This window comes from Herpailurus yagouaroundi, unplaced genomic scaffold (assembly GCF_014898765.1).
Source record: "Herpailurus yagouaroundi ecotype Mexico unplaced genomic scaffold, PumYag 29, whole genome shotgun sequence".
Lineage (NCBI taxonomy): Eukaryota > Metazoa > Chordata > Mammalia > Carnivora > Felidae > Herpailurus > Herpailurus yagouaroundi.
In genome coordinates, this window is record NW_024412377.1 from 117,597,622 (window position 1) to 117,623,113 (window position 25,492).

A 25,492-nucleotide genomic window follows, 5' to 3' on the forward strand; every position below is an offset into this window, starting at 1 on the left:
ACTTTAAGGGGAGCTAATGTCATCCTAGGGATACAGTCCTGAGCTGTTAGAAATGGTGTTAGTGTTTTGTTCACGTCTTTATAGACCAAGGTCGAGGCCTAGTCAAGAAGATGGTGCAGAAGAGCCTGGCTAGAATTTGGTCAAGAGGGAACTATTGCCACCAGGTAGACCCAATGTGATCAGAGGAGTCCTTTCAAGATGGACCTGACAGGCAGAGAGTTGCCGTTAGAGAGAGTGCGGAAGATGCTACGTGGCTAGCTTTGAAGGTGGAGGAAGGCGCCTGGAACCAATGAATTCAGGCAGCCTCAAAAAGCAGGAAAAGGGAAGAAAACACTCTTTTCTAGACCTCCAGAAGGAATATAGCTCTGCAGACAGCTTCATGCTAGCCTAATGACACTGATTTTGCATTTCTGACCTCCTCCCGAATTGTAAGATACTGAGTTTGAGGTTTTTAAGCTTTTTCATTTTCTTCTGAAATAGCTAAAATTCATTTACAGTGAAATGCACAGATATTAAGTATAGAATTTAATGAATATTTACAAATCTACACCCTGATCTAAGCAGCACCACAATTACGAGAACAGAATATTTTAACCACTCTCCAAGTTTCCCACATGTGACCTTCTTGTTAATCTCTGCAACCCATAGGTAATCATTGTTCTGATTAGTTTTGTTGTTTGTGAGCTTTCAGTGCAAGCAATGCAGGGCAAAAGAAAATAATGTCTTAATTATATTGTGAAAATAGCTTTAAGTCCATTTACTCCAATTCATGTTGTTTTAGTCACTAAGTTTATGATAATTTGCTCCAGCAGCATTAGGAACCTAATACAGCAGTTATTTCTGCATAATGAAATATGGGTATTTATTATTTTATTTAGAATGTCTGTGTTCCCATATTTTATATAAAATATGTATTATATATATTTTTTAATTAAAAAATGTTTAATGTTTATTCTTTAAAAAAAAATTTTTTAACGTTTTTATTTATTTTTGAGACAGAGAGAGACACAGCATGAACGGGGGAGGGGCAGAGAGAGAGGGAAACACAGAATCGGAAGCAGGCTCCAGGCTCTGAGCCATCAGCCCAGAGCCCGACGCGGGGCTTGAACTCGCAGACCGCGAGATCGTGACCTGAGCTGAAGTCGGACGCTTAACCAACTGAGCCACCCAGGCGCCCCTATGTTTATTTATTCTTGAGAGAGAAACCACATGAGCAGGGGAGGGGGCAGAGAGGGAGGCAGAATCCAAAGCAGGTTCCAGGTTGTGAGCTGTCAGTGCAGAGTCCAACATGGGGCTTGAATTCTCAAACCACAAGATAATGACCTGAGCCGAAGTCGACGCTCAAGTAACTGAGCCACCCAGGCACCCTGTATTTTATATTTTTTAAAATTACTTAAATTTTTAAAAGTTTAGAACAAATCCAAAGACTTTCTAATGCCCAGGCTAGCTCACACTCAGGTACACATGTCTACTTAAATATCTTCTCTGGGGCACCTGGGTGGCTCAGTCAGTTGAGCGTCTCTCTGATCTGACTGTTGATCTCAGTTCAGGTCATGACCTCACCGTTCGTGAGTTTGGGCCCCACATTGGGCCCCGTGCTGATAGTGTGGAGCCTGCTTGGGATTCTCTCTCCCTCTCTCTCTCTCTCTCTCTCTCTCTCTGCCCCTCCCAGCTTGCACTCTCTGTCAAAAACAAACAAACAAACAAACAAACAAACAAACAAACAAACAAACAGAATCTTCTCTGGCTATAGGGCTTGAGGGAACATTGCATTTGGGGTGGGACCTCACAGAGTTTTTGTTTGAAGTCCTCATTTTTTTTAAGTTTGTTTATTTATTTTTGAGAGAGAGCATGCACATCCAAGTATGAGCAGGGGAGGGGAAGAGAGAGGAAGAGAGGGAGAGAGAGAATCCCAAGCAGGCTCTGCCTTGTCAGTGTAGCTGGGGCTTAAAGTGTGAGATCATGTGAGTCCCTTAAAGTGGGGCTTAAACTGTGAGATCATGACCTGAGCCCAAATCAAGAGTAGGACACTTAACCAAATGAGCCACCCAGGAGCCCCTGAGTCCACATTTATGAAGCACCCATTATGTGTGAAGTGCTTTATAGACATCTTCATAGCAGTACCTTCTGCCATGGCAATTGCTGTTGTTCCCAATTATGAGTGAGGAACCGAGCAAAATACATACTCTAAATGGGTCAGTTCACAGAGTTACCAAGTGGCAAAGTGAGGATTCAAACCCAAGTCCCTCTGACTTCAGGACCTGTGCAGAACCTGAGATGGCCCTGATTACATATTTGTAAGTGTGCAGGAACTGGCAGTGGCATCATGGGACAGGAGCAAGAATCAGAAGCCTGATTCCACCACTAAACTTCATTCATTCATTCATTCATTCACTCACTCATTTATTCATTCCACAGATATTTGTGGAACACTTACTCTGTGTGAGGAATTATCATAGGGGATGGGGAATGAAGCAGTGAGCAAAATACACAAACCTTCCTGCCTCATGGAGTTTGTATTCTTGTGGGATATGAAAGACACTGAACAAAATAAATTCCATTTCCTTCATATTTTGTAAGAGAGTCCTACAAGATGCCCACAGGGCATGGTATAGCGTAGCGGAAAGGGCTGGGTTTTCGAAGCCGAATTCCTGGGTTTGAGTCCTGGCTCTGCTAGTTTCTGGCTGTGTGACTCTAGGAAAATGACTCACCCTCTCTGAGCCTCAGTTTCTCTGGTGTAAGATGGGACTAATAATTGCTATGAGCCTAACCTGTTAGGATGAATAAATCAGACAATATAGGTAAAACTCTGAGTAGGAGAATGCCATTGACCCGGAAGCTCCTCTTGGTTCTGTGGCTCTGTAGGCTACCCTGAATTCTCCTAGTTTACGATTCTGTGAAGAAACACTGGTGCACAGTCATAAATAATGGAGGTTGGTTCCAGGGTGTCTGTTCATCTGGCTGTGTCCAGCTACTCACAGGACCCTTTTCACACTCCCGATACAGGTGGTCCTTTCTGCTCAAAACAGACTATCTTGTCTTCTAATTTCCTGAACCCACACGTGGGTCCCTTCTGTTCCCAAAGAACAAGAGACAAGGCTGAGGGGAGATTGGAGCCCCGAGGGACTGTGTGCAGCTGCAGGCTTAATCTCAATTAACAAAAGCCACCTGGGGGACAGGGCTCTGCCGGGCAGCACTGGGGCCCATTTGTTCGAAGGCTGTGGGTTGCCGGCGCTTTGTTAGCGGCCCTCAGGGAGGGACTCGCAGGAAGATTTTCTTTGCTTTTCCTGGATGCCAGCCCCTCCAGGCTGCCTTTTCCTTTATAACATGGCCTACATCTGATGATTGTGTTCCTGAGCGGGGTCAGGTCCGTGGGGCTGGGAAGGTTGAATTTTAGTTCAAAATGTATTTTCACCCTTAACTCTGCTGCCCCAGCCCAGGATACACACACACACACACACACACACACACACCCCTCTTCTACTTAGTCCTTCATGCACTTCTCACATTGACATATTTATGTGCCATGTGATTAATATCAGCCTTTCACAGTTACTGGGAATGTGGGGTCGATCAGGGGCTCTGTCCACGAGTACTCACCACTGCACCCTCACACTATGGGTCTGTGTTACCATTAGGGTTGCCGAATTTGGTGAATAAAAATTCAAGATGCCCATTTAAAGTAGAAATTCAGAACATGAGTAATTTTCAGATAAAACAGGCACCATGCAATATTTGGGACATAGACTAAAGATGACTGGTTATTTATCTGAACTTCAAATCTAAGTGTGCATCCTGTATTTCATCTGGCAAACTCTAATTATAACTTGTTTGTGCTGCTTGATAAATACACCCATGAATGAGGGAATGAACGGGGCTAATACAAGATCAAAAGCAAAAAAACAAATATAGACATTTTATTGGCAAGAACATGTTAGACGTGGTTGTTTCTTTTTTTATTTTTTTTTTATTTTTTTTTATTTATATATGAAATTTATTGTCAAATTGGTTTCCATAGACGTGGTTGTTTCAAGGTGATAGCACTACTGGGGAATTTTCATTTTTCTACGTGATTTTGCTTTCTTCTAGTTGACTACAATGTGCAAAGTTTTCACCTATCACATATGTATGTATTTATACCTCTACATACACACACACACACACACACACGCACACATGCACACACACACATATAGCCAACTTCTTAACATTAATATAAAGCCTGCTTAAAAGAAACAGCTTGTATTTTTCCTCAGCCTGAAAACCAGAATTTTCTGAACACATCCCAGAGGTTACAGGCACTTTGAGTATCCACGAGCAGATTACTGAAAGCAATATTGAGAGGCCTACATAGCTTATCAGTAAGATCGAGTACACGAGGGGTACGTAGGAATGAAAAAGTATTGCTGTTACATTATTAATCACACTGTGCTTTAGCCAATTTGCTCCTGAAGCTTTGGGGATGTAAAGATAAGTCTAGTTAAACCTAGGACACAAACTCTTGATTAAATTGCACATAATGGGGAATCTTTGGATATTTTTTTCCCCTTTGATTTGCAGCAGAAAGGTGGAAAACGAAACAAACATAAGCTCTTACAGAGAATGAGACTTGTCCCTCCCTGACCACACACAGCTTCCTGTGATGTTTTGAGGCTGGGCACCTTTGAAATTTGCATGTTGGATGACCACAGTGGCCTGGTGGTGGCGGGCATGTCGCGAGTACTACACCTTAAGGGAGCAAGGATGGGGTGGGGGGACTCCCATTTGTGATAGGCCTACTCTGTGCTTGGAATAGCCCTTTGTCTCCCTTTGTCCATAAAAACAACCCTAGTTACACACATTAACCCTATCTCATAATTGACTTAAAAATGATAAAGATTACTCTCAGGTCACACCTCCAGAAGCATTGCAAGGTGTTTAATAGTTGGAGAAAGAGTCACTTACATTGGCTATGCTGTACTTACCAAGGCAGAAAGCCTTTATTAGAAGAAATAAATATTCTTTCTGAATATTTTCATCTCAGGATTTGAAAGATTAAAACTTTTTCTTCCATATTTTAAGGAAGCCCCCTCTAGGTTTCCAGTTCTGAAAGTGGTGGAATTAAGGTGGGGAGGGATTTCTTCTCTCCCCATCGCTATTTTTTTAAGTTTATTTATTTATTTTGAGAGAGAGAGTACGCATGCATGTGAGCTGGGGAGGAGGCAGAGAGAGAGAGAGAATGAGAGAGAATCCCCAGCAGGCTCTGTGTTGTAAGCCCAGAGACCAATGTGAGGCTTGATCCCACGAACCATGAAATCATGACCTGAGCTGAAATCAAGAGTTGAACATTCAACCGACTGAGCCACCCAGGCATCCCTCTCCTCTATCACTATTAATGGTACCTGATGTTCTGCAGAGATTCAGTGTGGGAAAAAGGGAAGACAAGGCTATACCCCATGTTATCCCCAAGCCAGCATGTGTGGAGATCAGAGTGTTTCCTGGAATGACACCATGTTAGTAAACAGCAAAATCTGTAAACTTTGCCCAGCTTCAAGTCTCCTAACACCCCTTATAAAAAAATTGGGAATAAACTGAAATCCATTTTGCCTACTCAGTGAGGAGAGACGGGCCTGAAAGGGAGAAATGCTAAGTATGTCCTTCTGAAGAGTTCCTGGTCTTAAAAGGAGAAAGTTAGTTGGCTGGACTTTGGAAGAAGGAAAATGTGACTTTGAACAAAGCAAGGATGTGAATTGAGAGCACCTCATCATTCTCAGGGAAGAGAGAGGGGGAGAAACAGGCAATCTTCTAATTGCTAAGGGTGGGGACGAGAGAGCTGTGTCCATGTGCCTCTGCGTGGCAGCGTTGTGAATAGGCCACTCTAAGCTACTGATTAAATCCACTGAGCGTGGGTCAAAATTCGACTCCACCACATCTGAGTACTGCATGAACTCAAGGGACCTATTTCCAACTCACACAAAACCATCTTCTTTGCAACTATGGTGTAGAGTCTTTGAGCAAATTGTATATCAAGTGAACTGTATCAATTAAAGATGGAGGGAGACAGGTTTTATTCCTCCAGAGAAATGTCCTTAAACACACAGTGACATTTCAATTATTCTCCCATTAGTATTCTCTGAATAAAGACTTTTTTTTTGCCTTTGCTAGTAGAAACTGCTTGGTATGCATATTTAAATAACTGCCACACTGAATTAGCTTTAAGAACAGTTTCTTAACATAATGGATGCATTAAAATGTAGAGAAAAGTAAGAGAGCCACATACAGACCTCCACGCATAAGAAAAGAGCAGGGAGTAAGAGACACAGCCAGATTCTAGCCATTTTCTGAGCCTTGGATTATGATCCTGGCTTTAGGATCACAGTCTAGCCACTGATCTAAGTTAGCTCTAACTCTGTTAAAAGCTATTTGGCAAGAATGGTAGTAGTGCCTGTCCTGATTCTGCTCAGGAAGGATGCTCTAAGGAAACCATTTCTACTCCCAGTCATTGTAAAGAAAGAGTGGTTTTTGTCCAAGTTCTGAAGATCAACCTCACACCAGCCATTGATGACAGTTAGTAGCCACAGTCACTGCCCCACAATTAATGAGGGAAGAGTATCCACTGAATGACAAGACATTTGAACTCATTCTTTGCCTGCCTATTTAGCTACAGTGTTTTGAAAAATATACTATCCTCCAGGCCAAGGGGAACTGTGACAAATAAACCAAGCAGTATTTATTGGTGACAGTAAAACAATTTGTTTCATTATAGTGTCACATAAGTCAAGGAGAACCAAAGCCCTCAAGGAAGAGCCTACCAAAGATTTTGCAAATGCACACCTAGAAATCAGGACGGGTTTCCAGAACAATGTTTGAGGTGAAGGTGGGAGTATCTCCATTGCAAGATCCCATACAAACACTTACCACAAATTAACCAGGAAAGGATGCTCCAGACCCTGCATGATCTGGAGCTCCTTGAAGACATTTCTCACTTCGTTGCGTTCCACACACTTTTGTTTATTCATGTATTTCATTGCGTACATCTTCTTGGTATCATTCTTCTGCACAATGCAGACCTAATGGTGCAAACCAGAGTGAGAAGGTGGTCAGGGCGTTGACAGATCATGGCTGCAAGAGACAGAACAAGACCTGTTGGGTGGCATGGCCTGGAGGCCTTATCACTTGCAAATACTCTGATGCTCAAGTTGCCACTGAGCTCTGATTTCGGAGTAAAAAAATTCATTTTCTTCCCCTATGCCAGGTCAATTCTTGAATCTCTGTTTTCTCAAAGGAGTCTGCCTGTTTTTGGCTCTTGGGGTTTTGTTTAGACAGCATTTTGGAGAAAACGGCCGCTTCTTTGCCAGGAATCTGCCAACAGCAAATGACATCCGCACTCTGCTTTGAGTGACTTTAATGGGCATGGCTAAACTACCAAGCTGAACAATACTGTGTGAAGAATTTCTCTTTAACCATACTTGATATAACCTAAAAGGACTTAAAGCACTTGGAAAATAGGGAACATGATATCCGTATTTTCAAAATTCTTTTAGAGGTTCTGTATGTCTGGTAAAGTGGACAGCAGATGATTTTAAAATGCAAGCTCCATATTAATAAGAAATATTCTCGAAGTATGTCTCCACCAAGAAACTAATGATCAGGACTTGAATCTAGAACGTTCTTGCAAAAATAATTAGCTTGGTGGGGTGCCTGGGTGGGTCACTGAAGCATCTGACTTCAGCTCAGGTCATGATCTCATGGCGTGTCGGTTTGAGCCCCGTGTCGGGCTCTGTGCTGATGGACAGCTTAGAGCCTTGAGCCTGCTTCAGATTCTGTGTCTCCCTCTCTCTGTCCCTCCCCTGCTCACACCCTGTGTCTCTCTCAAAAAAAAATTAAACATTAAAAAAAAATTTTTAATTAGACTAGATCTATCTTTCATGGTATATTTTTGAGAATAAAAACATTGGATACCTGAGGAAAAAACAGAAACGGGACAGCTTCTTTTCCACATAAGATTTAACTCTTACATTGAGAAGATAACTATTACTGAAGATACTGATACAGTTGGCCACTGAGTCCAAAAGTTTACCGTCCTCCTCATCGTGGAGAGAAAGTCTTAAAATCTAGTGAGAGTCAATGGGCATGACGATGAAATAATTCTAAGAACAACTGGTGTTCATTATATCACACACCTCAAACTGTAGTGACAATTTTATAACAACCTCTCTGAATTATCGTTCCTCAGGGTCCCCATCACTGGATAATCTGAATATTCTCAGACTCTGTTCCCTGAGGCATATAACCCTGCCAGTGGTTAATCATTATGGTTCTCACCTTTCCAAAACTGCCTTTCCCAATCGCTCGCAAAATTTCAAAGTGGTCAAAGTTGACTGTAAAACAAAAAGAAGAACAATGTGAGGGATTATTAGTTAGTTGCTTTTGGATCACTAATAAATAACAAAGATTTGGCAAAATTGAAGTATCTTGTTTCAACCAGCATTCCAGATGATCTTAAAATGCCCATTCATTCAATAAATATTTCTTAAACAAGTATTATTTATTAATCACAGTGCTTAGTACTGGGGGATATAGTAATGGCAAAGTAAAAATCGAATCTCTACCTTTATGGAGCCTGTAGTCTAGTAAGGACTCCATAGAGAGAGAGATGCTTGTGGCCTAAATAGTCATAAATTAATGGACAATTAAAACTCCCCCTGAACATTAAGGAGAGACGTGGTGGAGCTCTAAGAGCATGTAACAGTGGATTTCACATAGGGGGTAAGGTCAGGAGGAACACTGCTGAACACTGACAATTACGGAGAGATCTGGTCCTTTATGAAGGTGGCTCTCCTCAGCATCCACATTGTAAAAATCTCTTTGCCTATTTTCTCATAACAATCACTCTGTTGTACCTAAATGATTTCTTTTTTGCCAAGAAGGATACTATTATGAGTTTATAGAATGAGCCAATTCCCAAGGCACAAATATCTTAACAGATTCCCAAGAATATGTGTGCAGGGTTTCACTGAATGGTGCTTTGAAGTTGCCACTTGAGCTTCTAGAAGTCAGAAGCAGATGTCTGTTTACATGTAGTGTAGTCTCTTGGTCAGTGCTCATGAAGTTCTCAGTGATTTAACAGCAAAGTACAGGTTCTCTCAGAAAAGTGACAACCTTTGGTTCCCTGACCTGTCGATCTTCAGGAAATGTTCCACTATGTTTCACGGTTTTTGAAATAAGGATTTAGAGGAGTAAAATTCCAAATGATGGATTTTAAGAGTTTATTCAGAGAAGATTGCAAAACTCTAGAAGTTACCACTCTTCTCTTTAAAAAGACTATTTTGTCTGTTTTTCCAAGAATAATTACATTAGCTACTCCTGAAGGAAAAAAATATGGGTAAGGGGAACTCTTACGGTCTTACCAAGCTTTCTGAGGGTTGAAATGTTTGAATGTGACTTAATCATTTCTTCTCCTGAACTCCCAAATCACTTTATTTCTACTGTACAACCCATTCAATCATGTGAGGCAGCATGTAAATTACAAATAACCTTGAATTCAAACACAAAATAACAATGTCATTTGTAGGGAGGGACTGAATTCTATTTTCTCAGCTATTGAAATGAGACTGATCCTCTTAGACAAGAAAAACATACCTTCTACCCAGAAAGTGTTAATAAAGTTGTTTACTTAAAGCTAGTCAAGTGAATGGCTTAATTTTCAAAATTCCTGTAGTTTGAATTTCTTTCATCCACTAGATTATAAACTCTATGAGAGCAGAGATGGTAGGTCCTTTTGTCCATCCTGGTTTCCTAGCAACTCAGAAAATTCCTGGCTTGAGGTAGTTGGAAGCCAAACTCTTTGCACTTCCCACAAAGCCTCACAAGGTGATGTGCACACGGTTGGTTCTCAGCAAAAAAATCCAACGAAGTTGTAAAGGTACACAAGAACCTCAAAACAATTGCTTCTTGTAAATAGAAGCAGCATGAGCATGAGGGTCTTCCAAGGAAGTGGTTTTTAATGGGGTCAAGCCCCATTAATGAGTTATGAAATAAATTTAGTCGTAATGAGAAGCATCCAAAATATAAACGAAATAGAATAGGTTAGAAATGTCTCCAACGCAGCAAGAGTAGTGTTGCTTTAGGGGCACCTGGGTGGCTCAGCCGTTTAAGCATCCAGCTTTGGCTCAGGTCATGATCTCACAGTTCGTGAGTTCGAGCCCCACATCTTAATCCCCATCACCTACTTCACCCATTCACAACCTCCCCTCATGGTAACCATGAGTTTGTTCTCTATAGTTAAGAGTCTGTTTCTTGGTTTGTTTCTCTCTCTTTTTTTTTCCCCCCTCTGTTCATTTGTTTTGTTTCTTAAATTCCACATATGAGTGAAATCATATGGTATTTATCTTTTTCTGACTTATTTTACTTAGCATTATGCTCTCTAGCCCCATCCACATCGTTGCAAATGGCAAGATTTCAGTCCTTTTTATGTCTGAATAATATTCTAATACACACACACACACACACACACACACACACACATACACACACACACCACATCTTCTTTATCCATTCATCTATCAATGGGCACTTGAGTTGCTTCCATAATTTAGGGATTGGAAATAATGCTGCAATAAACATAGGGGTGCATGTATCCCTTTGAATTAGTGTTTTCATATTCTTTCACCTCTTTGGTTAATTTTTTTTCTTAGTATTTTGTTATTTTTGTTACAATTGTAGTGGGATTGTTATTTCTTTTTCATATCTCTTTCTGCTGCTTCATTATTAGTGTACAGAAATGCAATGGATTTCTGTACATTGATTTTTGCATCCTGCGATCTTACTGAATTCATTTATCATTTCCAGTAGATTTTTTGGTGGAACCTTTAGGGTTTTCTATATATAGATAACATCATGTCATCTGCAAATAGTCCAAGTTTTACTTCCTTATTTTGGATGCCTTTTATTTCTCATTCTTTTCTGATTGCTGTGGCTAGGACTTCCAGTACTACGTTGAATAAAAGTGGTGAGGGTGGACATCTGTGTTTTGTTCCTGACCTTCGAGGATAAGCTCTCGGTTTTTCCCCATTGAGGATGATATTTGCTGTGGGTTTCTCATAGAAAGCCTTGATTATGTTCAGGTATGTTCCCTGTAAACCTAATTCGTTGAGCATGTTTTCATGAATGGATGTTGTGCTTGGTCAAATGTTTTTTTCTGCATCTGTTGAAATGACCATATGGATTTTATTCTTTCTCTTACGGATGTGATATATCACATTGATTTGTGAATATTGAACCCCCTTCGTATCCAGATACTAAATCCTACTTGATTGTGGTGAATGATTTTCTTAAAGACATTGTTGGATTTGGTTTGCTAATATTTTGTCGAACACACATTACATCGGTGTTCATCAGCGATACTGGCCTGTAGTTCTCTTTTTTTGTTGTGTTTTCATCTGGCTTTGGAATCAGGGTAATGCTTGAACTCACTTACTGCCCCTTCTTGAATGTCCAGCAATAGGAGGGAAGCTGATTGAAAAGGCAGTGAGACCTCATAAATTCAGGCAAAATGAGAAAGAGATGAAGTCAAAATTATGGATTATTTTGTCAACAGAAACCCATTTGTATTACAGGCATATAGGATGTGCCACAGGGACTGGGTATCAAGTACCACATCCACTGTATGCTTAAACCTTTGATCACCGTGTATAGTATCAACCAGCAGATTATTTATGACCACAGGACAAAATAGGCCTACAGCCTCTTTTTGTATTGCCTACGAGCTAAGATTGGTTTTATATTTTTAAACGATGATAAAAAAAACAATAAAGAATATGCAACCACATAAAAATCTGTAACATTTACTAGATGGCCCTTTACAGAAAAGTGTGCCAGCCCCTGAGATGAAGAATATGGTCTCTGGAAACGGACTGCCTGCGTTCAAATCCTACCTCCTACGTTTCATAGTTGTATAATCTTGGCGGTTTACTTCTGTGTTCTGTTTCTTCATCTGTGAAATGGGTATGAAAATAATGTGCATCTCATCGGGTTTAGAGGAAGATGAAATGAGTTCCCATACACAAAGTACTTAGACTATCAACTTGAATTAATCACTTTGACTACTATTTCTACTACTACTTCTTAGGGGCGAGCATAATTCAGACTCCCAACCAACGCTACCTTACATTGCTGTCACAGCACATGGATATTATGAGTCAGCATGAAAACACTGGCAATTGTCAGTGTCATTTCTACATATTTTGGGTTTTTGTAGTCAGTGGTGTGGTATTCCTGCAGTGTTTCCTCAGTTTCCACAGTTACCCTTCGCTGTCACGTTGTTGTGTGCTGTCCTGTGTGTTGTACAACTTTGTTCCTGATTCATGAAGGAGATCTCATGCCAAGAAGACAGAGAGGTGCTCTAGGGGTACCGTTAGACCCTGGGTCTCTGTGGGGCCTTGAAGGCAGCCGTTGGGTGTGAAGAGAGGCAGAGCCTGGTTCTCACTTCACTCACAGACCTGGCCTATGGGATGTGGCCTGTGGAAGAACAGACAGGCAGAAGAGCTGGAACCTTTAATACCTTTCTTATCTGCTTCCGAGTTGTGTGTTCACACATGAATGCTCACCCTGGTCTTAGCAAACATCATGCCAGTGCAGTGTCCTTGATGTTGTCTGGAGGGGTGTCACATTAACCGATGAAGTTGAATGGGCCCTCATGTTATGATATCACTTCAAATAGTTTTAAAAATACCAAGTATCGTAAAAAAGTCTCATTCTCGAGTTTTTCTCTGGGGTAGGTGCACGTACTCCACAAATCAACCAGACACAGAAATTCTCTAGGCATGAGGGATCTGTTTATGTATGGCTTGGTATGCATCTCATTTTTATGTCTCATTTTAGCCTCACAGCGACCTTTCAGCCTACAGAGCTAGAGATGCTTCGGCTCAGAGAGATTAAATACCTTGCAATTGTTGTAACTAGTGTAGTGACTAATGATCCTGGGATTAGATTCTCAAGACAGAAAGTAGGATGGAACCTTGTTTAGCCAAAACTACACACAGAGCACCTGTGTGGCTCAGTTGGTTAAGTGTCGGACTCTTCATTTCAGCTTGGGTCGTGATCTCATGAGTTTGTGAGTTTGAGATCCACATTGGGCTCTGTGCTGACAGTGTGGAGCCTGCTTGGGATTCTCTCTCTCCCTCTTTCTCTGCCCCTCCCCTGCTCCCACTCTTTCTCTTTCTCAAAATATAAATAAACTTAAAAAAAAACTACACATGAAAATCCTCTAGAAAGGTATCACTTTAAAAACCAAGGGAGTCTTTCAAAAAGTCCAACACAGTTTTGTTTCCCTTGTGTGAGCACTGAATGAAGTTGATGAATTGCCTTCAGGGGCTCTTGTATGGAAAACATTTAAACACTAAAATCACACTTCGTTCATTGGCAGACTCACACTTACTAAAGTCACGTAGAAAGTAAGACCAGTTGAGGGGACAGCTGGTTGACTGTTGTCACAAAGCTACACCCGATGGTTGAGTGCAGGAGTGGGCAGAATCGACCACCTGAGTCTGCCCAGTGGCTGTCACATACACTACGTAGATGCCTTTCTGATCCTGGACCTGGGCTCTCGGCCGCTATTTCTATAGTTATCTTGTGTTGTTGCTGTTACTGTGGCTCGACCCATCCAGAGGCAGAGTCGGGGGAGCAAGGTGAGATTTCTTTGTCTCTGCTTTTAGAATCACGTGGGTCAAGTCAGCTTGCCCCAAATCTTCCCCTAAACATAAGGGGAAACTCTGCTCACTGCAGAGTCCAGTGCCTGATGCTTTTCCTTTTCTTTGTTCTACTTCTCTTACCATTCCCCAGCCTCAACATTCTGTGCAGTAAACAGTGTTGAAGCAAAGCAAAGGGGAAGCTCTTTTTGGAGTTTGTTATACAGGTCTGACACTGGGAATTTGGGAGAATAGAAGGTAAAGCAGAAACCCCTCCTTTTTTTTTTTTTAATTTAGGTAAAACTATTTGGAAACTTTTTTACTTTTGCCATTAAAAAAGTGTCTACAGGGGGCGCCTGGGTGGCGCAGTCGGTTAAGCGTCCGACTTCAGCCAGGTCACAATCTCGCGGTCCGTGAGTTCGAGCCCCGCGTCAGGCTCTGGGCTGATGGCTCAGAGCCTGGAGCATGTTTCCGATTCTGTGTCTCCCTCTCTCTCTGCCCCTCCCCCGTTCATGCTCTGTCTCTCTCTGTCCCAAAAATAAATAAATGTTGAAAAAAAAAATTAAAAAAAAAAAGTGTCTACAGCCTAAGTAAACACCAAATCATGAACATATGTGCAACTATTGAGAACTGCACTTGTTGGTGTTTATGTAGATCTTTCTATTGATGAGGGAACAAGGACACCAGCTATGGGTTCCCATCTGTAAAATGGTCCTAATTACACTTGACTCACAGGTGGTTTTGGAGATGAGCTGCTATAAACCAGAAATTTAATGTCCAGCTCCCTGAAAACTAAAAATTACAAATGATAAAGTACAATTTTTCAAAGAAAATTGAGACTTCTTCCTATTCTGAACTTTTAGTTGCATTCCCAGAAGGCAGCCTCTTTTAACGAATTCAATGTATCCTTTAAGAGAGTTTTTCTTCATATATGTGTTCCCTGTTGACAGCTATAGCAACATACTATCATTCCTATAGGAGCATAGATTATAAGCTCTTTCTGTATAATTATATTCTTTCTGTTCATACATCCATCACACAGAGATCTATATCTAATTATTTTAAACAGCTCTTTTGTATGACATTGTGTAGAATGTCCCATAAAATATTTAGCCTTTTGATGGCAATTCGAAGATGGTTTAATTCTCAGCTGTTACCTACAATACTACTGCAAACATCCTTGGTCAGCTTTTGAGCGAAGGTTTGTAAGCTTGCTTCATGAAAGCATAAATGGTGTAACAAAGAGTATGTGAATTTTCCAATTTAACAGACACTGTAAACTGGCCCTTCAAAGCTGTTGCACCATAATATGTAAGAATGCCATTCTGTCTACTGCCTCCCAGTGCTATCACACCCACAGTCTTTGACCTGATGAGTGAAAGGAAGCTGAATTATTGATCGACTTTATGTTTCTTTAATGATCAGGAAAGCCCTGTATCTTTGTATTTTTTCAGAGGACTGTCTATTCATAGATTTTTGCCAATTTTTAATAAGTCATTAGTCTTTTTGCTTTGCAAGTATGCTTAAAATGTTACATAAAGTATCTCATTACAAATGGAGGTAGTCAAAGGCTCATGTCTACCCTTTTAAGACAGTCCCAGCAACGTGGGAAAGAAGTTAAAGTCTCTTCTCCAGAAGCTATAGTTTTGTTAGCAGGTCAAACTGACAAATCTCAATTGAGCATCTGGGTGCCCAGGGCTCCGCTAAGCCCTCAGAAAAACAAAAGGAGCTTGAGAGTAAGTCACAGTCTCAGGAAACAGAGTATGGCTCGCTCAGCAGCATTCATGAAAACACAAAACCTGTGTAATCAAATGCCCCTTGCCTCATTTGTAATTTATCTTACTATAGTATCTTTGAAAAAAAATTTTTAATGTTTATTTATTTCTAAGAGACAGAAAGAGACAGAGCATGAGCGGGATAGAGGCAGAGAGAGAGGGAGACAGAATCAGAAGCAGGCTCCAGGCTTTGAGCTGTCAGCACAGAGCCTGACGTGGGGCTTGATCCCACAAACTGCAGGATCATGACCTGAGCTGAAGTCAGATGCCCAACCGACTGAGCCACCCAGGCGCCCCCTTCTATGGTATCTTTGGAACTCAGTCTTTGATCTTCCTGGAATTAGATGGGTATAAATAAATAAATATATAGGCAAATAGGTAGACAAATGAAAGCAATCCAGTGTTGATGTTTGGTGTAGAAAGAGACTCCGTGGACCTTGAGAGAGGGAGAGAATATTGTGGCAGTTTTGCTGCTTGGTTCTTAATGGATACTTTAATCAAAGATTTTAAAAAAATGATGTGATGGGGCTCCTGGGTAGCTCAGTTGGTTAGGTGTCTGACTCTTGATTTCGGCTTAGGTCATGATCTCATGATTTGTGGGATCAAGCCCCTGCCTGGGATTCTCTCTCTGCCTCTCCCTCTACCCCTGCCCTTGCTCATGCTCTGTGTTTCTCAAAATAAAGAAGTAAACCGTTAAAAAAAATGATTGGAGTCAGAACTGCACTGGAATCTAACTCTACCACTTACAGGATAAATGGAATTAGGACATTTACCTGACATTTCTGAACTTCAATTTTTTGTTCACAGATTATTTTGTATTTTTAAATTTTTTTTAAAGTTTATTTCTTTTGAGAGAGAGAGTGAGTGCAAGTGGGAAGGGGCAAAGAGAGAGAGAGGAAGAGAGAATCCCAAGCAGGACCTGCACCGCCAGCACAGAGCCCTCAAACTCATGATCCATGATGAGATCCTGACCTGAACCAAAGTTGGACGCTTAACCGACTGAGCCACCCAGGTGCTCCAAGAAGATTATTTAAAAACATTTTTTTTTACATTTTTTAATTTTTGAGAGAGAGAGAAAGAGAGTGTGAGCGGGGTAGGGGCAGAGAGAGAGAGGGAGACACAGAATCCAAAGCAGGCTCTAGGCTCCGAGCTGTCAGCACAGGGCCCGATGCGGGGCTCAAACCCACGAACTGTGAGATCATGACCTGAGCCGAAGTTGGACCCTCAACCGACTGAGCCACCCAGGTACCCTGAAGAAGATTATGTTTTATAGAAAGTGAATATGCTTTTGGTATCAAAAAATAGAGGATTAAGTAGACAGAAGTGGAAAGAAGAAAAACAATTTAAAGATATCCTTGATTGATATTTTGATTCATTTTTCTATCTTTTGAGAACGTTTACTTTTATCAAAGTTAGGTATCTCTATATTTTTTTTCTACACAGTTTGAACAGTCCCACAGTCTAAAGGTTTATTATAAAACATGGGTTATATTCTATTTTTTTAATGTTTATTTTTGAGAGAGAGAGAGAGAGAGAGGGAGAGAGAGAGAGAGAGGCAGCATGAGCAGGGAAAGGGGCAGAGAGAGAGGGAGAGAGAGAATCCCAAGCAGAGTTGTGCTCAGTGCAGAGCCCAGCACAGGGTTCCATCCCACCACCCTGCAATCATGACCTGGGCCAAAAATCAAGAGTCAGATGCCTGACTCGCTGAGCCACTTAGGTGACCCTAAAACACTGATTTTAGTCCTATGACACCCTTGTCTCACTCTCTAATTTCTCCTGGCCAAGAAGCTAACACTCACACCTCTTGTAGCTAAGAAATTTGCTAGTTCCTACCATATATTCTAAATAGTATGATTCTTTGTCTTTTCAGTTTTAGCCATTACTTATTAAATCTCCAAGATTTAGCTCACTTTTCTACTCTTAGGGTCTCATCCCAACATGAGCCCATCTTTCCAATGTAGCTGTATTTGATAGAATAATTTCAATTAAATCAGCATTCAGTATTCCATTATTATGAGTCTGGCAACGGTATAGGTCCTTGCATCATAGAGTAAACTATGATTAGTTTTCCTTTCTTGTACAATTTTTATGTTCGCTGCAGTTAATAACAGTCTTGTGTATACATGTGCTCAATTTCCTGTATCCTTTTTCCTAATTCAATTTCGAACTCTTCTCTAATTGTCTTAAATTCTCCTTCCTGAAAATGTCCCTCCCAGAGCCCTCTGGCCCAATTGCTTCTGGATCTTTTTTGCTTTATACCTTTCACCCTGGATTCCCCTTGACCATCACCCAGGGATGGATTTGATTCACTCCTTTTTAGTGATGGATTCCCTGCTTCTTTCCTGCACTGTCTTCCTTGTTTTACTTCTTTGTGTTTGTGGAATACATCCCCCAATAGCTTTGTAAGAAAGACTGCAGGGAGGTTAATTTTTGAAGACTAGAATACATGAAAACTATTTTTATTCTGCTTATACTCAATTGAGAGTTTGACTGAGCATTGAATTCTAGGTTAGAAATTATCCTCCTTTAGAATTTTGAAGGCATTGCTCTCCTTAATTTCTAGCTTTATGTGTCACTGCTGAAAAGTCTAAAGTTATTTTGATGCCTGATCCTTTGATGCAACAGTTTTCTTTCTGGAAACTTACAGGATTGTATATTCGTGTTGAATGTTTTGAAAGTTCATGATGATACAGCTTTTTTTATTCATTGTGCTGGGTATTGAATTGGCTCATTCATTCTTGACACATGTGTCCTTAAATTTGGGGCTTTTCTTTTTTTCTTTAAATTAAGTAGGATGGTATCCTCCCTTCTTTCCCTCTTTTTGAACCTTCTATTATTTAGAAACTAGAACTCCTAGACTGGCCTTTAAATTTTCTTTTGTTTACCCTGCTTTTTTCTAGCTCTGTCTGTTGACTCATTCTGGAAAATTTCCTTAAATTTATCTTCTAAACCTCCTTTGAATCTCTCCACTCATGCTGTAAATTTTTTTCCCCTAAAGCTAGTTTTTGCTCTCTGAATGTTGCTTCTTTGGTATTCTATTTTTTTTCTATTAAAAAAATAGTTGTTATATTTTAACATCTCTCTGACACTTTTCCTTAAGTTGGGTTTTTATCTCTCCTATTAGAAGTCCATGTGTTTGAAAACCCTTGGTTATCTGCTCGTATTTAAGTGTAGAGACCTAAACTCCTGTTTGGAAATGCTGAGCATGTGAGTGGGTCTTGTCAACAGTAAGCTTCACTCTAGAGAGCTCTGACTAGGATGCTGAGTTAAAAAAAACCCCTACGCTGATAACTGTAGATCTTCTTTCTTAGGTTGGCCAAAATCTCCAGGCGGGGCGGGGGAGGGACAAAAATCCTCTATTATCCTCTTGTCTGAAAGGTGAGCCCCCCAGCTGCCAGTGTTATCAGAGCCAATGCTGAGGGCCTGAGCACGCAGTATGTGGTCATGTACCTGCCTGTTCCCTCCATTTTCCACAAGGCACCCCTGCCCTGGGTATTCTGGGTCTCCCTAGTTAAGAGAGCCTCTTCCCCAGAGGATAAACCACAGTGTGGCATGGAGAGAACTAGTATTTTTCTTTTTCTTTTTCTTTTGACAAAGTGGTAGAAGGGACAGGATTGATTTTTATACAGCTATCCAAACATCTTCCTTATTTTAGTCTTCCTGCTTCACCTGTCCTTCCAGAGGCACACAGCACTTCCAGTTCTTGGGGGATGGAAGGAATGTGCTTGACTCATCATCTTACCCTGGAAGCCTTGCTTGTGTTTGTTTCTCATCCATAAGGTAGATTTAATGACACCTACCACACAGGGCTATCATGGGGATTAAATGAGAGAATGTATACTGGGAATATATCAAGACTATAGTAGGCACTCAATAAACAAGAGCACTCCTCCCTTCCCCCACCCCCCTTCCAAAAAAAAGAACTTAACATTAGCACCCAGAGACAGCCATCTCTCCTTACCACTTACTGGCTTGGTGACTTTGGCTAGTGTTTTTTTAAAACCATTTTTAGACTCGTATTCTTATCCAAATAAGGGGATGATGATTGCTTTCTCACGCACATCTCAAAATTACTTTGAGAGTCAACTTACAAGAGGATGAGCAAGTACTGTGCAAATGCCAAACATGGTCCTTGGGCTTTGGAGGCAGACAGAGCAGGGTGAGGATTCAGCTGTGCCTCTTCCTAGATACGCGAACATGGGCAGGTTTTCTAACTTTGCTGAGTTTCACTTCTCTGCTCTGCACATCATGGTGGTGATACTTTGCCCTCAATCTGTGATAAGCTAAGACAAGTACCACACTGGAAAGCACTCAAGCACTGGTCTCTCTAACCCACCTGGCAGTTGCCTGTCTCTCTGACTTTGCTCTAAGTTTCCTGTACTCAAAGTTCCCTATGAACCTTCTACCCCAAGAGCATTATGAGTTGCTGAATATGAAAGTAACCACATTATTAGATGTGAGGGGATGGCATGGGCTCCTTTGGTGAATACATGGGCCCTTTCCCAGGAAAGAAAATAATGCAAATATACAAACTAATCTTGGTATAAATTACAGGGTTCCTCAGAATGCTATTTGTGGATCCCATGTTAACGGATCTCTTTAAAATTAAAGAGTTTATCATATTGTAAACCAGAATCCTAAGATAAAATGCTACCTAGAAACCCCTGTCACAAATCTAATGATAATCTGCTAGCACTTGCCAACGCTTAGTATATGAAGCAATATAGACATTTTACCTGCCTTCTTTCATATAATCCTTATGAGCCCCAAAACTCAAATAAAGCACTGAGACTTCAGGAGAGTAGGTAACTTGCTCAGGCTCATAGAGCTAGTGACAAATCACAGTTATTGGTTAGAAATTGAGGAATCCCAAAATGATAGATTGAAGTTATTACCTTAGTACCTCAGAACGTGACCTTATTTGAGAATGCTGTTGTTGTAAATATAATTGATTAAGTTAAGATGAGGTTATATGGAATTCAGTAAGGATTCAGTGGGCCCTTAATCCAATATGACTGGTGTCCTCATAAGAAGAGAAAAGTCTGCACAGAGACAGAGAGATCACATGAGGTAGAGATTGGAGTGATGCTACTGGAAACATGAACTAGACAGGAAGTATGCTCCCCTGGACAATTCAGTGGGCCGTGGCCCTGCCAGTACCTTCACTTAAGACTTCTAGCATCTAGAACTGTGGGAATGTCTTCTGTTTGTAGCACTTGTTACAGTAGTCCTGGAAACTAGTAATGGGAAACTAATTTGGAGCTTCTGACTCCAAAATTGAAGCTCATTAACACTAGACAGCGGCACGTGCTTTCCATGTGCATCTCAAAACACAGGAAAAGAAAATGTGATGACATGTTAAGACCGGATAAAGACTGGCTAATTCTAACTCCAATTACATATTCCAAGAACATGATGAATAGATGGAAGTGTGCTCTGACTATTCAAGAAGTAAATTTGAGAAGTTTGTTGAGCAGAGCTGGAGAACAGTTGTTGGGATCCTTGAAGAGAGAGTTCTGTAATGCCCTGGGGGCTCCCTGGTGCACAGGGCTCGAACTCATGAACCATGAGATCGTGACCTGAGCGGAAATCAAGTGTTGTACACTAAACCGACTGAGCCACCCAGGTGCCCCAAATGATCCTGGTCTTTAAAACCACCCACTCCTTCAGTATGGATAAGCAAAAGCTTTGCCATGTCCAGCAGTGATGTATGGGTTAAGGACACAGGCTCATAGTTGTGAGATGACTACAGGGCTCCTTCTCAAGAGTATTCTGAAAAGAACAGAAGGCTCATTCTCTACCATCATGTAAGGGTAAATGTGACCGCATGTGGTAGATACCTGTAATGGTTGAACTCAAAGAGTTATCTCTGAGCCAATCCACTCCTAGATATATACACCAAAGAACTGAAAGTAGGGACTTACACACCAGTGTTCTTGCAGCATTATCCACAGTAACCCAGAGGTGGAAATAACCTAAGTGCGCATCAACACAAAAATGGATAAGCAAAATGCGGTATACATGTACCATGGAATACAGCCACAAAAAGTGACAGATGATGTTCTAACACATGCTACAAGACAGATGAAGACCTTATGCTAAGTGAAATGAGCCAGGTTCAAAATGGCAAATATTGCATGAGAGGGAGGGGGCATGGTGGGAATTACTATTTCATGGGTACAGACTTTCGTTTGGGATAATTTAAAAAATTCTGTGATAGCGGTGATGGCTGCACATACTGTGAATGTACTTAATGCCACCAAATTCTATACTTAAAAATGTTTAGAATGACAAATTTTATGTAACATATATTTTTCCACAGTTAAAAAATGCTAATGGGCACCTGGGTGGCTCAGTTGGTTGGGTATCCAACTCCTGATTTTGGCTCAGGTCATGATCTCACAGTCATGAGACTGAGCTCCACTTCTGGCTCTGCACCCTACCACAGGGTAGGCCTACCCCTCTGTGGTAGGGTGCAGAGCCTGCCTGGGATTCTCTCTCTCCTTCTCTCTCTGCCTCTCCCTTGCTCATGCACTCTCTCTCTCTCTCTCTCTCTCTCTCTCTCAAAAAAAAAAAAGATGAATAAACCTAAAAAAATGTTTTAAAAAGTCAGCTTTCAGCAAATGGTGCAGAATCCTCCACACTTCATTCAAGTGACTATTTATTTATTACATAATATTCATACTTAATAGTGTCTAAACAGAACAAAACTGGTTACCGTATTATTTTATATAATAATGACTTAATACTCCAAAATAAGGAATATGTTTATTTATTCCTACCACCCAAATAATTTTCAAGATTAAAAAATTATTCAACATGACATGGAGGGCCTGGGTGGCTCAGTAGTTTAAGCGTCTGGCTTCAGCTCAGGTCATGATCTGACAGTCTGTGAGTTCGAGCCCCGCACTGGGCTCTGTGCTGACAGGTCAGAGCCTGGAGCCTGCTTCGAATTCTGTGTCTCCCTCTCTCTGCCCCTCCCCTGCTCATGTTCTCTCTTTCTCTCTCAAAAATAAACATTAAAAAAAATTTTTTTTAAATTATTCAGCATCACAAAAAAAGCTACTGAACTCTAAGAGAATTCCTTTCTATGTTAGTACTTCACTATGTTTAAAACGGTATATTTAAATAAATTATAATATGCCCATGTTGTAGGATTTCATGTATACTAAATTACACTTTAAAGAGATCAACAAATGTTATGAAACTGGGATAAACTACTCATGATGTAAGTGAAAATGAAGGTACAGAACTATATAGTACATCATCCCAAATATATCAGAAGTAAGAAAGACAAGACTATTACAATGTATTCATTCATTCAACAGGGAGGTACTGAGTATATAAAAGTGAACAAAACAGACAAAAATCCCTGTCCTCATGAAGTTTGTGTGTGTGTGTGTGTGTGTGTGTGTGTGTGTGTGTGTGTTTTAAGTGAGAGGAAAAAACAATTAAGAAAGCAAATAAGTCAATGAAAATAAGAAGTCTGAAGGAAAGTGTAGTGGCCAAGAGGAATTGAGGGATACTAGAAAGGATGCAGGATGGAGATTGCCAAGGGAAAGTCCCCCAAAATATTAGCAGTGGTTATCAATGGGCTGAGGCATTGTGGGTAATTTTTTCTTCCTAATTTTATTTTCCAAGATTTCTGTACCTCAGATGTGCTAATTTTATAGCTATAAAACTCACTATTAAACATACATTTCCTAAGAATAGCTGCAGTTAAGTTCATCTACCTTTATAGAAGATAATCCCCACAAACTGTTAACCATGAGGATTATTGGGACCATAGTCTCGAGTGTAAACCCACCAAGAAAAGGAAGCAAGCCAGTTCTAGATCCCAATTAGGAACATGGGAATTAAACAAATTCTTCCTAATGCTTAACCAAGCCTTAGTTTAGAATATTTTTCCTGGTAATTGGGGCACCTGGGTGGCTCAGTCGGTTGAGTGTCCGACTTTGGCTCAGGTCATGATCTCACGGTTTGAGTTTGAGCCCCACATCGGGCTCTATGCCGATAGCTCAGAGCCTGGAGCCTGCTTCGGATTCTGGGTCTCCTCCTCTCTCTGCCCCTCCCCCACTTGGGCTCTGTCTCTCTCTGTCTATCAAAAATAAATAAATGTAAAAAAAAATTTATAATATTTTTCCTGGTAACTTATGCATACCCTGGACAGAAAATGAAGAAGTTATCAAAGTGGCAGGGACTTCAATATTTTGTAAAAGTAAGTCAAAAGTATCCCTCAAGGTGTCAAACAAATTAGGTTGATATAAAAAGGTTGAAGAATGAGTGATGATGATGGTGAAATGTATAGCAAAAGGCATGAATGTTATTGCAGTTTTTGTCTTTGATGGAGGAAGATGAGAAAAGCTCAGGAGAAGTGATGAACTGCAATAATTAATTCCAGATGATAAAAGGTGTAACATACGGAACCCCTAACCATTCCGTAACCATGTCATCTAAGGGGTCAGCATGGGAGTTACAGCAGAAGTGAAGACAGATGTCACTGAGAAATGCAGTGATTCCGCTCTGTGAGAGCAGGATGCAGCAGTAGTAGATGCATTATGGACATTTGTTGTTTTTTTTTTTTTATTAAAAAGCAGCCCCCTATCTTTACTTATTTGATTTTATACATTCATTCTGATTGGGCGTCCTAAGTAGATATTTATAACTGAACAAATTAGACTGGCTTGACATCAAGATTCAGAATCTAGGGGCTCCTCCTGGTTGGCTCAATCAGTACAGCATGTGACTCTTGATCTCGGGGTTGTGAGTTCAAGCCCCACACTGGGCCTAGAGCATACCGAAAAAAAAAAAAAAAGATTCAGGATCTAGCCACGTGGCTATCTGATTTCAGGACAGTGGGTTAATCATCCTGTGCCTCAGTGCAGCCATGGGTAAACTGCACCCTGATCCAGTGATAAAGTGCATTATGGTTACTGGTCTCCACTGTTGCTCCTAACGAGCATGTCACTGGTTGCTGAGCGCGTTTCGCATCACTTGCTTCCACAACAAACTCTATGACACACTCAGTATCTGGATGGGAGGATGGGATGAGTGAGAGCCCAGTAGAGAGTTTCAGGCTGGCCACCTCCCAGAAAAACCACCAGCCTGGGACAATGACGGCCACTACCATGCCCCATCTGGGTATGTCACGGAGGTGCTCACCCCCACCATGTCCTAATCAACACCCAGACTTCTGTCATAGAAGGGGGGTGGCAGGGATGAGGGCAGCATGGGGATCGACCGACCTAGAGCACTTCCTAGGGAGGGAGCAGCATGTGAGCCAAGGCTCCAAATCCCCACGGTGTGATCCATTGTCCCATCAGACCTCACAAATACAAATTCAGAGACAGAGTTAGTAAGAGTTTAGAGACGGCAACTGCAGGGCATTAGAGCCCAAGTGTGCCGCTTGGATGCAGCCAGCCCTGGTAACTGCTCACATGATCTCCTAGCTTCTTTCCCTTATACTGGTAGACAGCTTAGACTTGGAGCCTCAGTCTAGTATCTCCTCTTAAAAAAATATTTCTGCCTTAACATCGTATCCTGCTTCAGCTATTGGCTCATTGCTCTGCTCCCCTTTAGACAAACTTGTTGAAAGACTTGACCTATGGGGCGCCTGGGTGGCGCAGTCGGTTGAGCGTCCGACTTCAGCCAGGTCACGATCTCGCGGTCCGTGAGTTCGAGCCCCGCGTCAGGCTCTGGGCTGATGGCTCGGAGCCTGGAGCCTGTTTCCGATTCTGTGTCTCCCTGTCTCTCTGCCCCTCCCCTGTTCATGCTCTGTCTCTCTCTGTCCCAAAAATAAATAAACGTTGAAAAAAAAATTAAAAAAAAAAAGAAAGACTTGATGACACTTTCTTTGTCTATATCCTCACCTCTCATACACCCCAGCTCCCCAGAGTCTGCCTACTGCCTGCCTGTCCCTACCAAACAGCTGTTGCCTATGTCCCCAGTCTCCTCCCGGTTGCCTGATACCACAGGTATTTCTTATTTTCCTCAACCCCACATTCACCAGACCATTCAACAGAAGTGAGTACTCCCTCTTTCTTGAAATAC

The 25,492-nt window shown here is 41.2% G+C and overlaps 1 protein-coding gene across 2 annotated transcripts in view; it reads right to left on the reverse strand.

Moving 5' to 3' along the window:
* Positions 1-25,492, reverse strand: part of STK32A (serine/threonine kinase 32A) — a 144,602-nt gene that overhangs the window by 103,049 nt on the left and 16,061 nt on the right. For both annotated transcript variants that reach the window (XM_040453516.1, XM_040453509.1), the window contains exons 3-4: positions 8,305-8,360; positions 6,898-7,049 (exon numbers count right to left, since the gene is read on the reverse strand). In XM_040453516.1, the coding sequence (XP_040309450.1) occupies positions 6,898-7,049; positions 8,305-8,360 (208 nt within the window). The remainder of the gene's footprint in view (positions 1-6,897; positions 7,050-8,304; positions 8,361-25,492) is intronic.